Genomic DNA, 18761 nt, shown 5'->3' with positions numbered 1-18761 from the left:
CGCGCGCAACCTGTGTCGACTCGCGCCTGGCTCCGTGTTTAAAACGAATGTAAATTCAGTCTAACTGCTTGCTAATTTCACTCGGATGAAATGAAACATTCAGCACATTTTCCACTTGTTCTTAAAATCCCAAATACTTAAAATGAATAAATCAGCCTATGTAACATATGTAATACTTGAATATTTGACTTAAGAAATACAGGTCTTTATTTATAAAAAATAAACAAATATTTTCTGTGAAATTCAGTAATTAAGTTAATTCTGTAAAAGTAGTTATACCATTATAATCTTGCCTGCTGAAAAAAAAACAATAGAACCCCTCCCAAAACACAATAACAAATGTAATGGATTTCAGGGTTATAATGGGAATTGTATTGGTTTTAATGTAAACTATAATGGTGTCTATTTGATGGATTCTATTGGTGGGATGTAATCTGGCAGATGGCAACCAATAGAACAACAGTAATTCCAATTGGAATAATGCTCAAAATAAAAAGGAATTTTGTAATGGTTTAATGGAAACTATAAGAATTTCTGTGATGGTTTCTGTTGTTTTTTTCAGCAGGGTAATGATACCCATACTGTGCTGCACATTATTGTGTATACATAATCAGCCTTAATGCACTTATTTATTTAATATTCAAGAGTATTCAAAATATATAATTTAACTTACAATCTGCAAAGTAATGTAAGCATAATCATTCATGTCAAAATCGGCTGGGAATTTAACAAATAGTTGCAACATGGCTCAGAGGAAGATAGGAATCATGTCTGGTTATTATTGGCTAACACTTTAGCTCAAATTGCTACTGAAAGCAAAATGCTATGAAAAGCTCAGATTTTCTGAGAAAGCATGACATGCTAGAGCAAAACAGGCACTATTTTTGGAATCAGCACCTCAAAATTAGTAAGAAAAAAGGATTGGATTTCATTCAGCAAATATGATGCAGGGTGGTGTAGTATTATATTTAATAGGAAAGGAGTGTTTGAGCTTCAAAAAGGAAAAGCATAAAAAGTGTAAATTCTATTTTGCATAGATAAGTCTATAACTATTAAAGATTGGTTAGTTAACTCCAGTGTGTGTTTGTCAGCTCTCAACTCAGCGAGATTATGCCTCAATACAAACCTGTCTTTCTGGATGGTTGGCAGCCGATGGCCATAGACACGCATGGACAGCCCATCGAGGACCCCATAGAGTCCCAGCACAAACATGAAGCCCTTATGCAGACTCAACAGGTATAAAACCTCTCACTCACTGATATAAACACAGCCACAATACAAACACACCTTCAGTTCCTTCCTTTCTCTTTCCACAGGTCATTGATCAAGCACGACTAACTGTATACCAGGAACATGACGGGTTAGTATTGACCAGTCAGCTGTGTGTGTGTGTGTGTGTGTGTGCGTGCGCGATGTCTTTGTGATGCCATTTTGTTTCATTCTGAGTGTGTGATTTTGGTTTAGGATGGAGGACTCCCTGCCTCCTCATGAAGAAAGGCTGTACCGTTGCAGTTATGACTTTGTGGCAAGAAACAGTAGTGAACTCTCAGTATTACATGGAGAAACTCTGGAGGTATTTTGCATAGACATACACACAAGCACGGTTTCCCTTTCCATTTGGATTTATATTTTGTACTTATTTTACACGTACGCTACTATTCAAAATTTGGGTTCAGTAAGATTTTATTTTTTTAAATGTTTCTTGAGCAACAAATCCTATAAAATGTAAAGTACTGTTGTTGTTATTAAGTATTTTATTTATAAAAAGCTGCTTTCCTTGTCTTTTACCCTTACTTTGTCTCTCTGTGTCTCTTATCCCCTCTGTCTTAGGTGTTAGAGTCATCAAAGCGGTGGTGGAAATGTAAGAATGAATACGGCCAAATTGGTTTTGTTCCACATAATATCCTCGAGCCAATCAATCACGCAGAAGTTGACTCTTCCAACGTAGTAATGCGCAACCAGTCCATGGTAAAGGCATCATGTGCTCACATATGTAATCAGTAACAAACCCGCATGCTAATTCACAAACTAATTCCTATCATATTTTCATAGAAAGCTCCTATTCCTCCCCCGGGAGGAGGCAGAGTCTCCTGTGTTTTGCCCCGTTCCACAGGCAAAAATGCTTTCCACCCTGATCCACGCCCCCACAGTATGCCACCAATTGGAGACAACGGAGATAAAGGTATTGTTTCTTACAACATTATTTGTAAATGAGTCACTTCTAACTATTTAATAAATGCCTTTTATTCAAAGTATGATTACAAAGACAATGCTTCTGGAGTAAAAGTCAAATACCTCAAAGTTATGGAGGATGGTGAAGTCATTATTTATCGGTATTGTATGCAAGCAAATAAACGGAAAATGATTTAGCATTTTATTCATAAACATCTGACTGATTTTTCTCCAGTATTAGTATTTGACTCTTTGGAATACTTGATTTTGATTGGTCAATTGTAACATTCTTCAGTCAAATATGTTTGTATAATGTCCACTAAACTGTATGTTTGACCATGTGTGCAAATGTTTTTTAACAATATGCTAGTTTCATGTAGCATTCTGTGGATAATTTTTTCTTCACATAACTAAATTATTATCTTAGTTATTAATTATTCTCTTAATATTAATTACATTCAAATATTAGTATTTATTATATAGTAAGCAGTAATAAATATTGATTTTAAATAATAGGTATTTATTCATTTGGTAAATGGTTGTTTTAAGACTCATCTGATCACTATCATAAAATAAACCCTTTCAGAATTTTACTAGTTTTATTTTAGTATTTTATATATATATATATATATATACTATTATAATTTTTTATTAATACTTTAATTAAATTTTTTCATTTAGCTTTTCTTATTAGATTTTCATTTTTTATTCAAAGAAATTTGTTATGAGTTTTTGTCATTTTATCAGTTTTTGTTTTTAAATTATTTATATATAGCTTTAATTAATTGTTATTTCTGTTTTAAATTTGGAATTTTAGTACTTCAACTTAAACATATTTATTGCAGTTAGGTGCCAAGGCAACAGTGTTGTAAGTTTACGTTTTTCATCTAATGTATATATTTATTTTAATTACCAAAAACTATATTTCATAGTTTTAGTGAAAAATAACAACACAGAATGATATTAGACCCCTCTGGGATTTTTTTTATAATGATCGACCGACTGACTGTACATTATCCCTCATATGTGACCCTGGAGCACAAAACCAGTCATAAGTAATACTGGTATATTTGTAGCAATAGCCAACAATACATTGGGTCCAAATTATAAATTTTTCTTTTATGCCAAAAAATCATTAGGATATTAAGTAAAGATCATGTTCCATGAAGATATTTTGTATATTTCCTACTGTAAATATATCAACTTAATGTTTGATTAGCAATATGCATTGCTAAGAACTTTTGGACAACTTTAAAGGTGATTTTCTCAATATTTAGATTAAAATAAACCCTTTCAGAATTTTACTAGTTTTATTTTAGTATTTTATATATATATATATATATATACTATTATAATTTTTTATTAATACTTTAATTAAATTTTTTCATTTAGCTTTTCTTATTAGATTTTCATTTTTTATTCAAAGAAATTTGTTATGAGTTTTTGTCATTTTATCAGTTTTTGTTTTTAAATTATTTATATATAGCTTTAATTAATTGTTATTTCTGTTTTAAATTTGGAATTTTAGTACTTCAACTTAAACATATTTATTGCAGTTAGGTGCCAAGGCAACAGTGTTGTAAGTTTACGTTTTTCATCTAATGTATATATTTATTTTAATTACCAAAAACTATATTTCATAGTTTTAGTGAAAAATAACAACACAGAATGATATTAGACCCCTCTGGGATTTTTTTTATAATGACCGACCGACTGACTGTACATTATCCCTCATATGTGACCCTGGAGCACAAAACCAGTCATAAGTAATACTGGTATATTTGTAGCAATAGCCAACAATACATTGGGTCCAAATTATAAATTTTTCTTTTATGCCAAAAAATCATTAGGATATTAAGTAAAGATCATGTTCCATGAAGATATTTTGTATATTTCCTACTGTAAATATATCAACTTAATGTTTGATTAGCAATATGCATTGCTAAGAACTTTTGGACAACTTTAAAGGTGATTTTCTCAATATTTAGATTTTTTGCACTCTCAGATTCCAGATTTTCAAATAGTTGTATCTCTCCAAATAGTGTCCTATCCTAACAAACATACATCAATGGAAAGCTTATTCAGCTTTCAGATTTTGTATAAATAAATAAAAAATTACCCTTATGACAGGGTCACATATATCATATCAGAAAATGCCCTAAATGTCCACTTTTAAAATGCATATTTTATTTGATTTCTTATTTATTTGTGTTAACAGTATTTTTGATGAACGATGAGCTCTTGCAACGATTGGCCAATGGTAAATCAGCATCGATACGCCCAGTGGTAATTAACAAAGCAAATGAGACAACCGCACCGCTGGACTATCACTCCCCTCCAGCTGAGGTTCAGGGGTGGCTCAGGGCCAAAGGCTTCAATGATTAGTGAGTAAAATACACACATCACGATCTGTAGCTGAAACTGATGCAAGACCTTTGCTCATGTTGTAATCTCTATCTGTGTCTCAGCACTGTACAGAGTCTGGGTGTCCTAACAGGAGCTCAGCTCTTCTCTCTGAATAAGGAGGAGCTGCGTGCTGTTTGTCCAGAAGAGGGAACCAGAGTCTACAGCCAGATCATGGTGCAGAAAGCACTGCTGGAGGTAAATCACTCATTCCCAGACACATTCTTACAAAATACCTCTCATGCCTTCTCATTTTCCCCTCTGGCAGTTTCAGGTGTCAGACCTCAATTAATAGAAAATGGCTCTTCTGTCAGTCAGCTTCGACTGGGGATAGTAACTCTGAATTTTAATGATGAGGTCTGATACCACATTAAAAATGTATTGGGAAAAAATGTAAAAAGTTCTCTCTCTTTAATTTAAGATTAGAAATAAACAGTTTTATGATTTTGAGAAATCTAATCAAATGCTGCATCAATATGTCAATAGATAAATAATTTAAATATAGTGAAATAGAAGCACTTTCACTAACAGTATAAAAGTCATGTGTCCGAACACTTCAAAGTTGATTTGTCTCAGTGAATGTTTGAGGTGACTGAAATCAGTGGAACAAAAACAAGAGGGAGATTAGCAGAAATAAATGATGATTGTCTTCATATCTGTCTTCTCGTCGCTCTGTTTCAGGATGAGCGGAAGGCCACTGAGTTGGAGGCCATAATGAAGAAACAGAAGATGAAAGTTGATCTGAAAGCAGAGGGTGGAGAATTTTAATGGATATCACTTTCACTCACACATTCAGACAAGCATTTATGCTAAGGCTTTAACAGACAGGTGTGGCATGAATTAAGATCTTTTTAACCATAATGATCTTTGTTGGTTTTGTGTAATTGATAATACATATATTTCATCATTACCACTCATCATATAGAAATCAAACCTGTACATTCCTTTATGTATTGTATTTTAACTATAAATAAAATTAATTAAAATACTGACTGTATTCATATTTTAATGGTATTCATATTTTATTAATCATATTCATTTTTTCTTAAATGTACCCCATAATGCAACTGCTCACAACCTGGCCTTTCTATTGTTAGTTTGGTGAACTGAAAGTGATTTTATTATCTTTTTAATTTACTGCTTGATTATACTACAAGTTCAGGGCATTTTCACAAAAAAATGAAAAATGATAACTGGACATGACTTGAAATACATTTTAAATGTATTGAGGTCAAGTGGCAGCATACCACACTGTATAAAAATTTAAAGTTTGTGAAAAAATTTTTTTAAATGCCCCCTTAGGAAGTCAAAGCAAAAAGAGATGCACTTCAGCTATAAGAAGCCAGACATATTATTTTTACATAAAAGTAAAAGAACATGTATTTCGACATGTATTTCTACAGTGTTTTAAACATTTCAGTATCAACAAAAGTTAGCTTGCAGGTTTTTTTTATTCTGTTTTTGGTGAACGGGTTCAAAAGAATCGAATCACTGGTATGAATCAAAATCCCTTCCAAGAAAGCACTAGTTCAGGGCTGTCCAAACTCGGTCCTGGAGGGCCGGTGTCCTGCAGAGTTTAGCTCCAACCCTAATTAAACACACCTGAACCAGCTAATCAAGCTCTTACTAGGCATAGAAACTTCCAGTCAGGTGTGTTGAGGCAAGTTGGAGCTAAACCATTCAACATTACAGTATAATTGAAAGCCATTATTTTTAACATTTAATAGGCTCTGAAATATTAAGTGATTTTAAAACAATCTTCACATAAACTATAAATTGTATATGCATAAACTATACAGCTTAATTTTTAATTCAAGCTACAAAAGTTAGAGCAGTCGAGTGATTTCTCTTTATCGTATGTTCTTTGATTTAGGCCTACATCAATGACAGACTAAAACCTAATGCACATGACTCGGATCTGACACATATCTTCTCCAAACTCTTTTTATGGTCATTTAAGACTTTAGAACTCATTTAAGACTACGTTTACGAGGTTACTCGCCAAAACCGTGTATTTTGACATTGTGTGTTTTCGTCCATTGAAGCGCTACTGGTGCACTGTCTAAGTGGCTCAGCGTCTGTTTACAGCCGAACGAGCAAAGCACTAGTTCAGGGCTGTCCAAACTCGGTCCTGGAGGGCCGGTGTCCTGCAGAGTTTAGCTCCAACCCTAATTAAACACACCTGAACCAGCTAATCAAGCTCTTACTAGGCATAGAAACTTCCAGTCAGGTGTGTTGAGGCAAGTTGGAGCTAAACTCTGCAGGACACCGGCCCTCCAGGACCGAGTTTGGCCAGCCCTGCACTAGTTAGTTAGCAGTACAGCTGGTAAAGCCATTGACAACCACGCTCGCTCAGTGGTTTGTTTCGGGGTTTCTTTTTAGAAGAACTGAGCTCTCCATCATATGTTAATATTGCGTTTAGATCCGTGGATCACTCAGGTATCACTCTACTTAGACCGTAACAATCAGTGAAAGGACTGAAAGACAGGAAGATAAAACCCGTGAACGGCACGGACACCATTAATAAATGAAGACAACGAGAAACCACCTTACCGTTTCTTAAGAAAGCAAAAACACAATCGTCACTTGAAATTAGTTATTTAGCATTTTTACGTCACTAAAAAAAAAAAAAAGTAAATGGTGTCGACACATTCACAATTCACCTCCAAAATGATGTTTTCTGCACGCGAGAATCGGTGTCATCGCTTTCAGGCCAACATCTTCAATAAAAGTAAATGTCAGAACTGCTTCAAACCCGTGGATTCGCACAAACTCAGCGAAGCAGATCTGTTTCAGGTGAGGATAATTTCTCAACTTGTTAATTTAAGTTACCTTGACTTTTTATTTAATTTAATTTAATTAATTTATTTATTTAGTAGATTCTTTTCTCTGTCTCAAGCCTCTTCAGGTGGGCTGGGCTGGCTCCTCCTGGCCCCAGAGGACACTGCAGAACTGCTTCAAACCCGTGGATTCGCACAAACTCAGCGAAGCAGATCTGTTTCAGGTGAGGATAATTTCTCAACTTGTTAATTTAAGTTACCTTGACTTTTAATTTAATTTAATTAATTAATTTATTTAGTAGATATCTTTCTCTGTCTCAGACTAAGCCTCTTCAGGTGGGCTGGCTCCTCCTGGCCCCAGAGGACACTGACTTCAGCATTTGTGGCCTCAGGAAACGGGTGAGGACACTGGCATTTTCCAGAGATTCTTTCCATCAGATACAGGCCGTTGATATGTAACTATGTTTCAACTCTAGCCTTGATCTTTCTTTGCCATCTCTGTTATAGAAATGGCAGAGGAGATATTTTGTGCTTTACGAGCATGGGCTTCTAAGATACTCTCTGGATGAGATGGTGAGGTTTTACCTGTTCTTCATGCTGTGTTTCCTACCCTTTTTTGTCTTATGTACCTGACTATCCCAAGCATAAGTATCCCCATCATTGACACCAGACCAGAAATGTGTTTATTTTGACTCTTTTCATAATGATTTCCATTTAGCATTATCATGAATAGAGTGCTAAAAAGCACCTACAAAAAGAATGACCTTCAAAAATACTAACTTCCAGTCTGGCCTACAAAAATACGTCTTCACCTTGGTTTCACTGACAAAAACCCAATAAGATTTTCCATCAAAAATATATGATTATTAAAATCTTTACCTTCTCTGTGCAATGACAGAGCGACTGTTTTCATCTAGCCAGGTACATTGCCCCAAGGAAGTGTAAATATGTCCCAATGCTGTGAGGTTCTAGACGCTTCATCTCAAACTGGCTTCCAGAACTGTCTGAGGTTGCGCTTCACTGGCAGAGACTACTACATCCGAACAGAAAGCACAGACCGCTTCAGCATCAGTAGGTAATACACTCACTGACCTGTGGTGTGAACTTGGCCACACATAACACCTATTTTGTCATTAGTTGTTTTTTTATCCCAATTGATATACAATCATATGTTGTGATGTAATAGAACAAAAGAGGTGAAGCTGATCAATGTCTTGTTTTGTGCCAAAATCTCAGCTCTGTTCACTAGTTCAGCTGAAATCTTCTCTTTCTCTCTGTCTTCAGTCTCATCCCTCTGTTTCTACTTAAGTGTTATAAGTCACTAAATCTCAGCAAGGTTGATCTAATCCCTTGAGAGTTTAATAAAAGGTGTCAAGGAGTCTTAGATTAGTTTGTGTTTCTGTCTGTGTTGAGAACACCAGCTTTAGAACTGTTTCTTTTAGGGTTGTTCTTTTATTGCTTGTAATTCTCTGATTCCTTGCAACTGGAGCTTTTTATTCTTGAAGCGTGATGTCCAGAAAGCAGAAGTAAGAGAAATCTGAAAGCTTGTTTGAGTTTGCATATGCGTGCAATTTCCCGCCTGGGTCATTTTTGGGGTCTGCCGTGTGTTTGAATTTAAGGTTGTTTGTTTCGTTTAGGTGGCAAGAAAATCTGATTGTTTACCCCAAAGCTGCTAAATCAAAACCGAAGAAGGGGAAGGATCCAGCCCACCCACCGCAAGTGAGTCTTGTTTATATTTAATGCTATTTCATACAATCATGTTCTGTGACAGGCAATGCCAGTATCCTGTCTAATATCTTTCCAGCATATTTCCTTTGGTAAATTATGAATAAATGGAACATTTAATGTAGTATCCCTAGTAAAAATTAATATATATATATATTTATTTATTTATTTCATACTAAGTATAGTTCACAAATCTATTAACGTATGTACTTCGACATGTCACTTGAGACTTACTGATATAAAAATTGTAGTTAAACTTAATTTGGAGTACTACTTGTGCACAATGCACATTTAATATTAAGCCTAAAATGTTTTTTAATGTCACTATTGATGAGGATTGTATGATCTTTGAGTAATATCAATATATAATATATAATCAAGTCTTTAAATGCAATATATTTAAAGTGTACCTGACATATACTTGCAATAGTTCCACTTTAGCACAATCAAATATACTTCAGTATATCTTTAGTTGGACTTCAGCACAACTTCCACACAACTAAAGTGCATTAAGCACAAAATTAGTTGTTCCAATTTGGCAGACCTAGAACTATAGCAGTTTAGTATACCAAATGTACAATTGCAGGGTATTTTTGTCAAGCACATAAATATGCAATTGTATTTGTAGTATACTTGGCATGAATTAATGTATTTGAAATACTTTTTAGTGTATTTATTTTTATCTAGGGATTCCTGTGGATTTTCAGTTTTTTTCCTCAGCGGTTTATCCCAGAATTATATTTTAGCGCAAAAGATTTAAAATCAAAATATTTTTTGTCTTCTGATTTGTCTGTTTAATTTGTGACCTGTAAGGTTTAGATGCACTAAACATACAGCAAGTTTTAGTACTATTGTTCAGCGTTAAATGGATTAGATGTCCAGATTTGGAGATCACAATATCTCAGACCACACTTAGAATACCATATGATCTTATATTAGATATTATCTAATTGATTTATCAATTTATATATAGAAATAATCATATAACTGATTTGTTACAGTTAGTAGACTTAAGTGCAAAAAGGCTTGTTAGTTTGTTTTTAGATGGTCACAGTAATGTTGAGAGAACAATGCTGTTTTAGAGTACTGCTCCTTTAAATGTGCTCCTCCTCCACCCCTGTTCTTTACTTTAATTACATTTCTAAGTGCTGTGCCCATCTTTATGTCCGGTTGATTTACTAATCCCTCTCTATCTCCCTTCTGCATATTCTTTCTGCTGACAGCAGAGCAAATTGATCTAGTGTGTGAAAGTGCCATTCCACTGTGCTGCAACAATTAACGGCATGTACATGAAATGCTGTGTTCCTGTATTTTGTGTGTTTGTTTTTATGTATTTTGAAGCGTTAGTCAGATAGAAGTTTAGTAGAATTAACTTAAGTGATCTGGACAGGATTATTGAGCATCCCCCCCCCCGGGGAGGGTGACGAGTTTGCAAAGTGGGAGCAGAGTGCAAAAGACGTGTGCTTGTTTGTCAGGCAGGTTGTATATAGAAAGAGAGGCTTTTCCTATACCACCCCTGCCAATTGGATTTCGCTGGCCGAGCGCTTGTGTGCCGCCTGTCAATCTCTGATTTACTCATCTATATTCTCTGCCTCTCTCTTTCTCTCTCAGCAGACAGCAGAAAACCAAACCTCCAGCAGCAGCAGTAGTAGCAGTGGTGGTGCTGCTGCTAAGAAAAGAGGCACTTCTGGAAATAGTTTCACCAGCAGCATTAAAAGACAAGGCAGCATCGGTTCTAGTAATAATAGCGGCACTAGAGTGTCCATCAGCGACAATGCTGGCACTAGTACCAGCGGTGCCACTAAAGGCTGATCTCCATCTACTTGTTCATGATTTTTTCTGTGGGAAGTGGTTTGATGTTCTCTGTCTCTAGTGGCGAAAACACTGGTTTGTTCTTACTGACCAGACTTTGAGATTCTATCGTGACTCTGCAGCAGAAGAGGTAAAGTGATTTGTGATGTTCAGTCTATAAAGAATCATCTTAAAAATTGATTTGCCATTTTCAGTTAAGAGGTCTTTCTGCGTTTTGTGTCTTAGGCAGCTGATGTGGATGGTGAGATCAACTTGTCTACTTGCTATGATGTTACAGATTTCCCTGTACAAAGGAACTATGGCTTTCAGATTCATGTGCGTGTATATTAGCTCAACTTTAAGCTTATGTATTTGTCTATTGAATTTTTCAATTCCTTTATATACCTTTATTCATCACTCTTTTCATACAGACAAAGAATGGAGTCTTCACCCTCTGTGCAATGACTTATGGGATACGACGCAACTGGGTCCAGGCAGTAATGAAAAACATTCATCCCACCGTTGCCCCTGATGTCACATGGTACAACATCAAAACTAGCTGCCATTCCCAAAAATATATTTATGCACTACGCATATTTCATACATACAAAGCCTAATACATTTATTGCTGTATTTTTCTCACAAAACGACATGTTAGTGGGTTGACTCTTTCACTCTGCTTTTTATTTTTTCCCCTATGCTGTACAAGGAAAAATCCTGCTATAAAACCCAGGTTTGAATGTGTTTTCATGACCATGAGTGTTTCTTTTAATTTAAGTGAAGTGTATGGTAAAACGCACACAACTACAATATCAGAAATATAATTTAAATAACATGATCATAGCCACTTCTGTTCTTCCCTTAGTTCAATTCCTCAAAAGGTGCCAATGACTAGTGCACATGGTCGTACAAGCTCCTGCCAATGCAGTACAGTTTCCCAAGAGGTAGAGCAAAGGAGTCGCATCCGTGAGCGCCGTAGAGAGGGGCGTTACAAAACCTTTGATTGGGCAGAATTAAGTTGTAAACAGCACAAAGAGGAGTTGTCAAATGATCCATCCGGAAGGCAGTGGAACCACAACAGTGAGCGCTCTGTGCCTCCTGCACCTGCATCATCCCCTGAAGAGCAGATAACACGTTCAGCCTCTGAGGCATCAGAGAATGAATATCTTAAGAAAAAAATAATCTCACAGAGGCAACGCTTAAATATCATGTCAGCTGATATACCATCGAACTTATCACTTACGGCAGTGTCCAGTCGCACCTCCCCAGAATCAATCAGCCCAGACAGCTTAGAGGTTGATGCAGGAACCGTATATGTCCACTGTGATGGCCGTGGAGAACTACAGGAAGCTAAACCCAAAGAAGAAAAGCAGGTAGCGTAACAAGCAAATATGGTTGTGGTGTTCCAATGTCTACATACTTAATTCAAATGCACTATTTACATATAATTTGTCAGGGTTGTAAACAAAGTCTCACAATTCATTACAGGTTGATCGCTCCACATCTCCATTGCCAGTCGCCTTCTCTTCATCTTCAGCGCAGACAGAATGGCAGTGGGATGTGGAGCTTCAGAGCCTGCGTAGAGAATTGAAGGCTGAGCATGAGAGGAATCAGACTCAAGAAAGGGAGTTAAGACTCAGTGAGGCCCGACTCCAAGCTGAGTTTAATGACTGCAAGGAATGTCTTCAGAGGACAGAGTTAAAGATTCAAGAGGCAGAAACTCTTCTGAAGGAGCGTGAGGAGGTGCTGGAGAGTCTGCGTGGACGGTTGGAGGAGGTAACGGGTCGTCTTAAAGCAACCGAAGAGGCGCAAGCCTTGAAAGAGGTCAGGCTACAGAGGCACCTGCGCCTCCTGCAAGAGAGCCAGGAACGAGAAAGGAGGAGCTTCAGTGACAGCCTTGACCAATCAGAACAGCGATCGAAGGAACTGGAGGAGCGTCTGAGGCAGAAAGAGGCTGAGTTGCAGAAAAGCCCAACAGGGGATGTTACTGATGAACTTCTGCGAAGGTGCCAGGAGCTACAAAACCAGCTGGAAGAGTCAGACAGTGAGGTCTGTCGTCTGCAGGCACGCCTCCAAACCGAAGAGACTCTTTATTATGACATGGAGCATGATTATGAAAGAGCTTGTGAGGAGATACAGAGTTTGCGAGGTGCTCTGCTGGACTGCGAGAGGGTAAGTGAGGAGCGCTTTCAAACCCAGCTGGTGCAGCAACAGCAAGAGTTAGACAGGAAGGAACGAGATCTACAGGAAGTGCTTCTTAAGATGGCCATCCTGGGCAGTAGTTTAGAGGAGACCGAACAAAGGCTCAAGGAAGCTCAAACCCATTCTTCTGAAGCTAATGTTCTCTGTGAGGCATTGATTGAGCCACAACAATGCAGACAGAAAGGGCAGAGTGATTCGGAAATGCAACCTACTACTCGGGGAGACGAGTCACATAGAGTGATCTCCGTGATCCAGGCACTAGAGCGCAAGTTATGTGACACTGAAGAGCGACTCCAGGAGCTTACCATGCATCTTCAGCAACTGCAACAACTCAACACTGGACCGCATGCACTCAATGATTCTTGGTGCTCGCACAGTTCCCTCCAGAATCCGGAGGGTCGACTCTCTGTGGATGCTCTACCAAGTTTTACTGAAGCTTTGCATAGCCTGCAGGGAACGGCTTTAGACACAACCTCAGACAAAGCTAAAATCTCCCTTTATGATGATGGTAAACCTGGAAGCTGGAGGTTGGTTGGCGAGAGTTCAGGGAGAAATCAAGCTCTAGAGATGGCCAGCAGAGTTTTGTCACTGGAGGCACTGATTATCCAAAGGACTGCCTCTGCACTTGAGCATCCCAGCTCAAAGTTGCTTAATAAATTGTCAGAGGTGCATGTCCAGGTCCTTAGGATGGCTCAAGGAGGCAGTCATAATGGGGCTGTAGAACCTAGTTACTCCCAGATCTTCTTGGACCCTCTTGAGCAAGAGCTGGTAGACAGTACGCTGAGTGAAAGTGCAATCCATAGACTGTGTGTAAGAGCAGAGATGACATACCTCATACATACTCTCTGTACTCATCCCTCACAGGAGCAAAAGGGATCTGAGCTTTTTTATGTCTTGCCTTGGCCAGAGAGTTCCTCATCTGGAACCAAAATAGAAAACTGTTCAAAGCAGGGGTCCAGACTTGCTGACATTAGCCCGCCAGAACTTGCACCGTACAGTGAACAAATGGATGACGAACTGGCAACCGATCTTCTCCTTGAGGGCTCAGAGGTACAGCTTGCTTGCAGAAAGAGTCTGGTGGCAGAGCTCCGTGCTCAGGCCCAGTCACTGCAGAACCTCTCAACACAGCTACAGTCTAATGTTAGAGAGGACGACCTTCCTGGTGAACTACCCTCAGCCATCCTGAGGGCTGCAATTTGTCAAGCCACTTTGGCATACATGGCCTGTCGTCTCCGTTCGGCCCTGCAGCAAGAGATGAGTGCCCTACGCAAACAGAGAGAGCAGGCTAAGTGCGAGTGTCATGCTGTGTGTCGTAGCATGGAGACTCTTTTCCAGGAACAGACTGAGCGTTACGAAGAGAAGCTGCTCGAGGAGCGTGTTGTTGTCGAAAAGGCAGAGCAGGAGCGTGTTTCCGCGGAGACCAATGCTCAATTGAGGATGGAAGAAGCCGAAAAATTGCATTTGGAGTTTGAGGAGAAGCTCCGAGAGCTACAGAAAATCCATGAAGAGGAGATGAGCCGTCTCCACGAATATTACGTTCAAAACTTGTCAAGGCCAAAAGCTGCAACTCTCCCAGAACTAGAGGAGAATGAAGAGACTGAGCAGGTGACTGCTCTGCAAGACCGAATCAGAGAGCTTCAGACGGAGGTGACTTGTTTGAGGGCAGATCTTAGTAACCAGGATGTCAAAGCCTTCCAGCTTGACCTGGAAACCGTCAAGGTATGCACAGTCTTCTTGTTACAGCATGAGATTAACATGTAATTATACACCACGATGAAGGTACGCCATGTCTTTGTGTGTCTTAGGCCACGTATGAGCATGGTTTCAGCATTATGGAAGACAGCCACCAGCGAGTGATTGAGGAGATGCAGAGGCAGCATCAGAAAGAGGTGGAGAGACTGACAGAGGAGCGAGAAAGAGTACTGCAGGAAGAGACAAATGCCACCATTGCAGGTTCTACTCTCAACACAAGCTCCCATTCACAAGACCATGCAAATACTTTTCATTGTAAACCTTTTAAAATGTACACTCTTGATCTTTTGCAATGCTGTGAAAGTGAATAGGAAACAGTGACAGCTGTGGTCACCATTAACTGTTATTGTGAGAAAAAGAGCGGCTTGGACATTCTGCTAAGTAACTACTTATGAGTTCCTCATAAGAATTCAAATAGATTTGTAAGTCATGAGGTTGAGAAAATTGACTATTTAAATTTTTTTTGGGTGAACTGTCCCTTCAAGCACTCATAAAGTACATGGGGTTTGTTCCAAATTTGTGCTGCTACTCTTGTATTTAACCATGTATAAAAGCATCTGCTAAATTAATGTAAATTTGTTCTCTGCATGCTTAGACATACAAATGATGATCTAGCATCTCTGCTTCTTGGTCTTGAGTTCTGTCTGACCAGTTTTTAATATTATTTGGTTTTTTCCAGCTATTGAGGCTATGAGGAAAGCTCATAAAGAGGAAATGGACAAGACACAGAAAGCCCTGCAAAATGGAGCCAATGTGGACATCCGCCAGCTTCGTGCACAATACAAGTGCGTGTGATATGTCTATCAGTACTCTGAGAACTGACAGCCACAACATCAAAAATCTATTTATGGTTGCAGAACTATATATTAACCATATACGTCTTTGTGCATTTTCTGCAGTGAGGAGCTGGAAACATTGCACAGGGAGCTGGAAGTGTTGTCAGAGCAGTATTCTCAGAAATGCCTGGAAAATACACATTTGAATCGGACTGTAGAAACAGAAAGGGAAGCATTGAGTACAACACAGAGAGATAACCAGGAACTTCGCATTCACAACCAGGTACGTGCAAGTGTACACACAAATGTGCATATTCACACAGCCAATGCTTTACTGCTTGTCTTAAATATGTATCACATATTTTTCTAAGGAATTAAATGAGTGTTTGGCTGCTGAATTATCCCTGATGCATTCACGCATGAATGGGGAGGTGAAACATTCCCAATCTTCTCAGGAGAAAGACGTGTATCAGCTGGAGGTAAAACTTGACACCCTTTCATATGGCAAAGTGCACAAATTTGACTTGTACTACTAAAATTAGCAGGGGATAGATGAGTGAACCCAGATTAAAGTTACCTGCACTCTTATGGTGCTTTTCCACTGCGTGGTACGGCTCGGCTCGGCACGGTTTGCGTTTCCACTGCAGTTAGTACCGCTTTAGAGAGGGCGGGATTATTCACATGTCGTTATAGTTGCGCCACCTCTACTACCACGAGTCCTAAAAAAAAATAATAATAATAATTTTCACTCCGCGTCACCCCTTCAAGCTCTCGCTGGATCCGCTCCTCTGCTATCAACGAGAGGAACGTCTGTTCTTCCACAACAGACAAAACTTTTTGGTTGTTAAAAAAAGGTGTGCTCGTTCAAAACAGTTGCGTTCGATCCTTCACTGGCTGTGCTGATTTAAATCTAGCGGTTCTTTTGTGTTTGTCGCAAGTTCAGTGACGCAGGTAGTTTCGATTCTCTCCGGCCAATCCGTGATCAGCAGAGTTTACACGTCATGTTTTGGTAACGGTACGGTTCACTTGGAACCCCAACCGAGGTGGTACTAAAAAAAGTACCAGGTACTGTACCTAGTGGAAAACCCCCAAAAAGTGAACCGTACCGAGCTGTACCGTGCAGTTGAAAAGCGCCATTAGTTGAGTACATTTAATCAGCTTCCACAAAAGAAGCCTTCATGGGTTTTATTACTACTCAGATGAGATTGTCATGGGTATATTCCATCAAAGGTGCTTTAAAGTATACATGTGTAAAAACAGATGTGCTCTGTCTCATTCTTTGATGCTGTAGGTAAATCTCAGAGTAAAGGAATCGGAGATTAAGTGTCTGAAACAGGAGATCAACTCGCTTAAACTGGAACTGCAGGCAGGAAATATGGTAACACCTTTTTCAATTAAAACACATTAATAGTTGAATATTGAGTAATTTTGTTGTCAATTAATCCAAAAAGTTGTTGTTGTTGTTGTTGTTGTTGTTGTAAGTAAAAAATATAAATGACAAATTTGTGTAAGTTACAATGGGTATATTCCATCAAAGGTGCTTTAAAGTATACATGTGTAAAAACAGATGTGCTCTGTCTCATTCTTTGATGCTGTAGGTAAATCTCAGAGTAAAGGAATCGGAGATTAAGTGTCTGAAACAGGAGATCAACTCGCTTAAACTGGAACTGCAGGCAGGAAATATGGTAACACCTTTTTCAATTAAAACACATTAATAGTTGAATATTGAGTAATTTTGTTGTCAATTAATCCAAAAAGTTGTTGTTGTTGTTGTTGTTGTTGTTGTTGTTGTTGTTGTTGTTGTTGTTGTTGTTGTTGTTGTTGTTGTTGTTGTTGTTGTTGTTGTTGTTGTTGTTGTTGTTGTTGTTGTTGTTGTTGTTGTTGTTGTTGTTGTTGTTGTTGTTGTTGTTGTTGTTGTTGTTGTAAGTAAAAAATATAAATGACAAATTTTTGTAAGTTACATTGTTTTATTCACAAATGTTAACCATAACCGTTTCCAAAAAAGCTAATTCAACCAATGCTTACATAGAGAATTCACTTTCACTTCAAAGTTAAGTTTGTGTCAAGTTTTTCTGTATTTCTATTTAAAATGTCATTTTTTAGTATTTTAAAGAGCTAGACTCTGAGTTGATTGCTTCAGAAGTCAAAACTCAAAGTGACTTCACTAAACTGAGGATGGTGCCAGCAAGACAACAGAGTTTAAAATATGGTAAGCAAATCTACAAGAACAGACATGTTACTGCGAAGGCAAACAGATTAAGTGCATAAGCATGCACTTATTCAGAATTTGTAAATTCCTGTTGCAGATCTGATGAAATCCAGAAGCAACCTGGACTTCCCAAAGGACCATGCTACACCTGCACAACCTGTCAGATCCAAGGTGGAATCATCTGTGCCATTACATGGTACAAAATACTGAAGTTCCCTAAAATTTAAGCTTTCTCACTATCTCTCATTTTATTCTTAGAGTCTTAAAGATGGACTCACTGTTCTGGAGAGGATGAAGCTTTTTGAATTAACCAGCACGCAAAAGATTTGAGTGTGTCTGTGTGATAGATAGAGAGAGAGAGAAAGATAAGCATTTTAATGTCTTATGTGGGTTAAATTATTTAAATGTATATCTTTATAACACAATTAATTCTAACTATACCTTTAGTCACAGGTGAGTGAGTGAGTGTGTGTGTACGTCAGTCATTTTAATTGTTTCGTTACTACTTTAGACAGTAGAATTAATTTTTGACATTGTCTCTCTAAATCTTAAACCGTCTTTGTTTATATTGACATGTTTATGCCTGATTGAGCATCAGTTCGATTTGCTTCATCTCTAATTATGAATAAAGTCAAGCTTTTACAATCTTTAAGTTTTTGTTTGTGTAACTTTTCAACCCATATGTGCAGATTTTAAATACTGCATACTGGATTAGCAATTTTATCACTATTCATCCCTTGTCAAGGATTCCAATAAGAAAATTGTACAGAATTCTAATTAGAATTTCTATCATATTTTGGAACCATTCCTATACGATTCCTATCTAGGACTTCCTGTACAAAGGATGTTGTTCTTATCCTGTTCATTTTCTTTGCAGTAGCTTGTTTGCTGAGACGATGTTCATTAAAGGGAATGATTTCATTAGGATGCCAGTGGATCCCAGAAAAAAAA

General features: G+C 37.9%; 2 protein-coding genes across 2 annotated transcripts in view; both read left to right on the top strand.

Annotated features, from left to right (window-relative positions):
• The window catches only part of LOC107567476 (epidermal growth factor receptor kinase substrate 8-like protein 1), a 10975-nt gene extending 5429 nt beyond the window's left edge, over positions 1-5546 (top strand). Inside the window, exons 8-15 of the mRNA XM_016253173.1 lie at positions 1092-1236; positions 1317-1360; positions 1465-1573; positions 1831-1968; positions 2053-2182; positions 4391-4556; positions 4641-4773; positions 5257-5546. Coding sequence (XP_016108659.1) covers positions 1092-1236; positions 1317-1360; positions 1465-1573; positions 1831-1968; positions 2053-2182; positions 4391-4556; positions 4641-4773; positions 5257-5343 — 952 coding nt within the window. The 3' untranslated portion in view covers positions 5344-5546. The remainder of the gene's footprint in view (positions 1-1091; positions 1237-1316; positions 1361-1464; positions 1574-1830; positions 1969-2052; positions 2183-4390; positions 4557-4640; positions 4774-5256) is intronic.
• Positions 5547-7480: 1934 nt separating this feature from the next.
• LOC107568235 (coiled-coil domain-containing protein 18-like) lies at positions 7481-18455 on the top strand (the record flags this gene model as incomplete). The annotated part of the gene is made up of 20 exons (XM_016254172.1): positions 7481-7579; positions 7677-7754; positions 7863-7928; positions 8273-8430; positions 8993-9074; positions 10692-10886; positions 10954-11022; positions 11118-11207; positions 11303-11412; positions 11581-11604; positions 11737-12244; positions 12360-14792; positions 14879-15026; positions 15505-15610; positions 15725-15884; positions 15973-16080; positions 16893-16979; positions 17705-17810; positions 17908-17981; positions 18069-18455. Coding segments are annotated over 20 exons (4773 nt in total), but the record flags the coding sequence as incomplete, so codon positions are not given.
• Positions 18456-18761: the final 306 nt, after the last annotated feature.

The sequence above is a fragment of the Sinocyclocheilus grahami genome, unplaced genomic scaffold, assembly GCF_001515645.1.
Source record: "Sinocyclocheilus grahami isolate Dianchi unplaced genomic scaffold, SAMN03320097.WGS_v1.1 scaffold27.1, whole genome shotgun sequence".
Lineage (NCBI taxonomy): Eukaryota > Metazoa > Chordata > Actinopteri > Cypriniformes > Cyprinidae > Sinocyclocheilus > Sinocyclocheilus grahami.
This window is presented reverse-complemented; position numbering and strand designations above follow the sequence as displayed.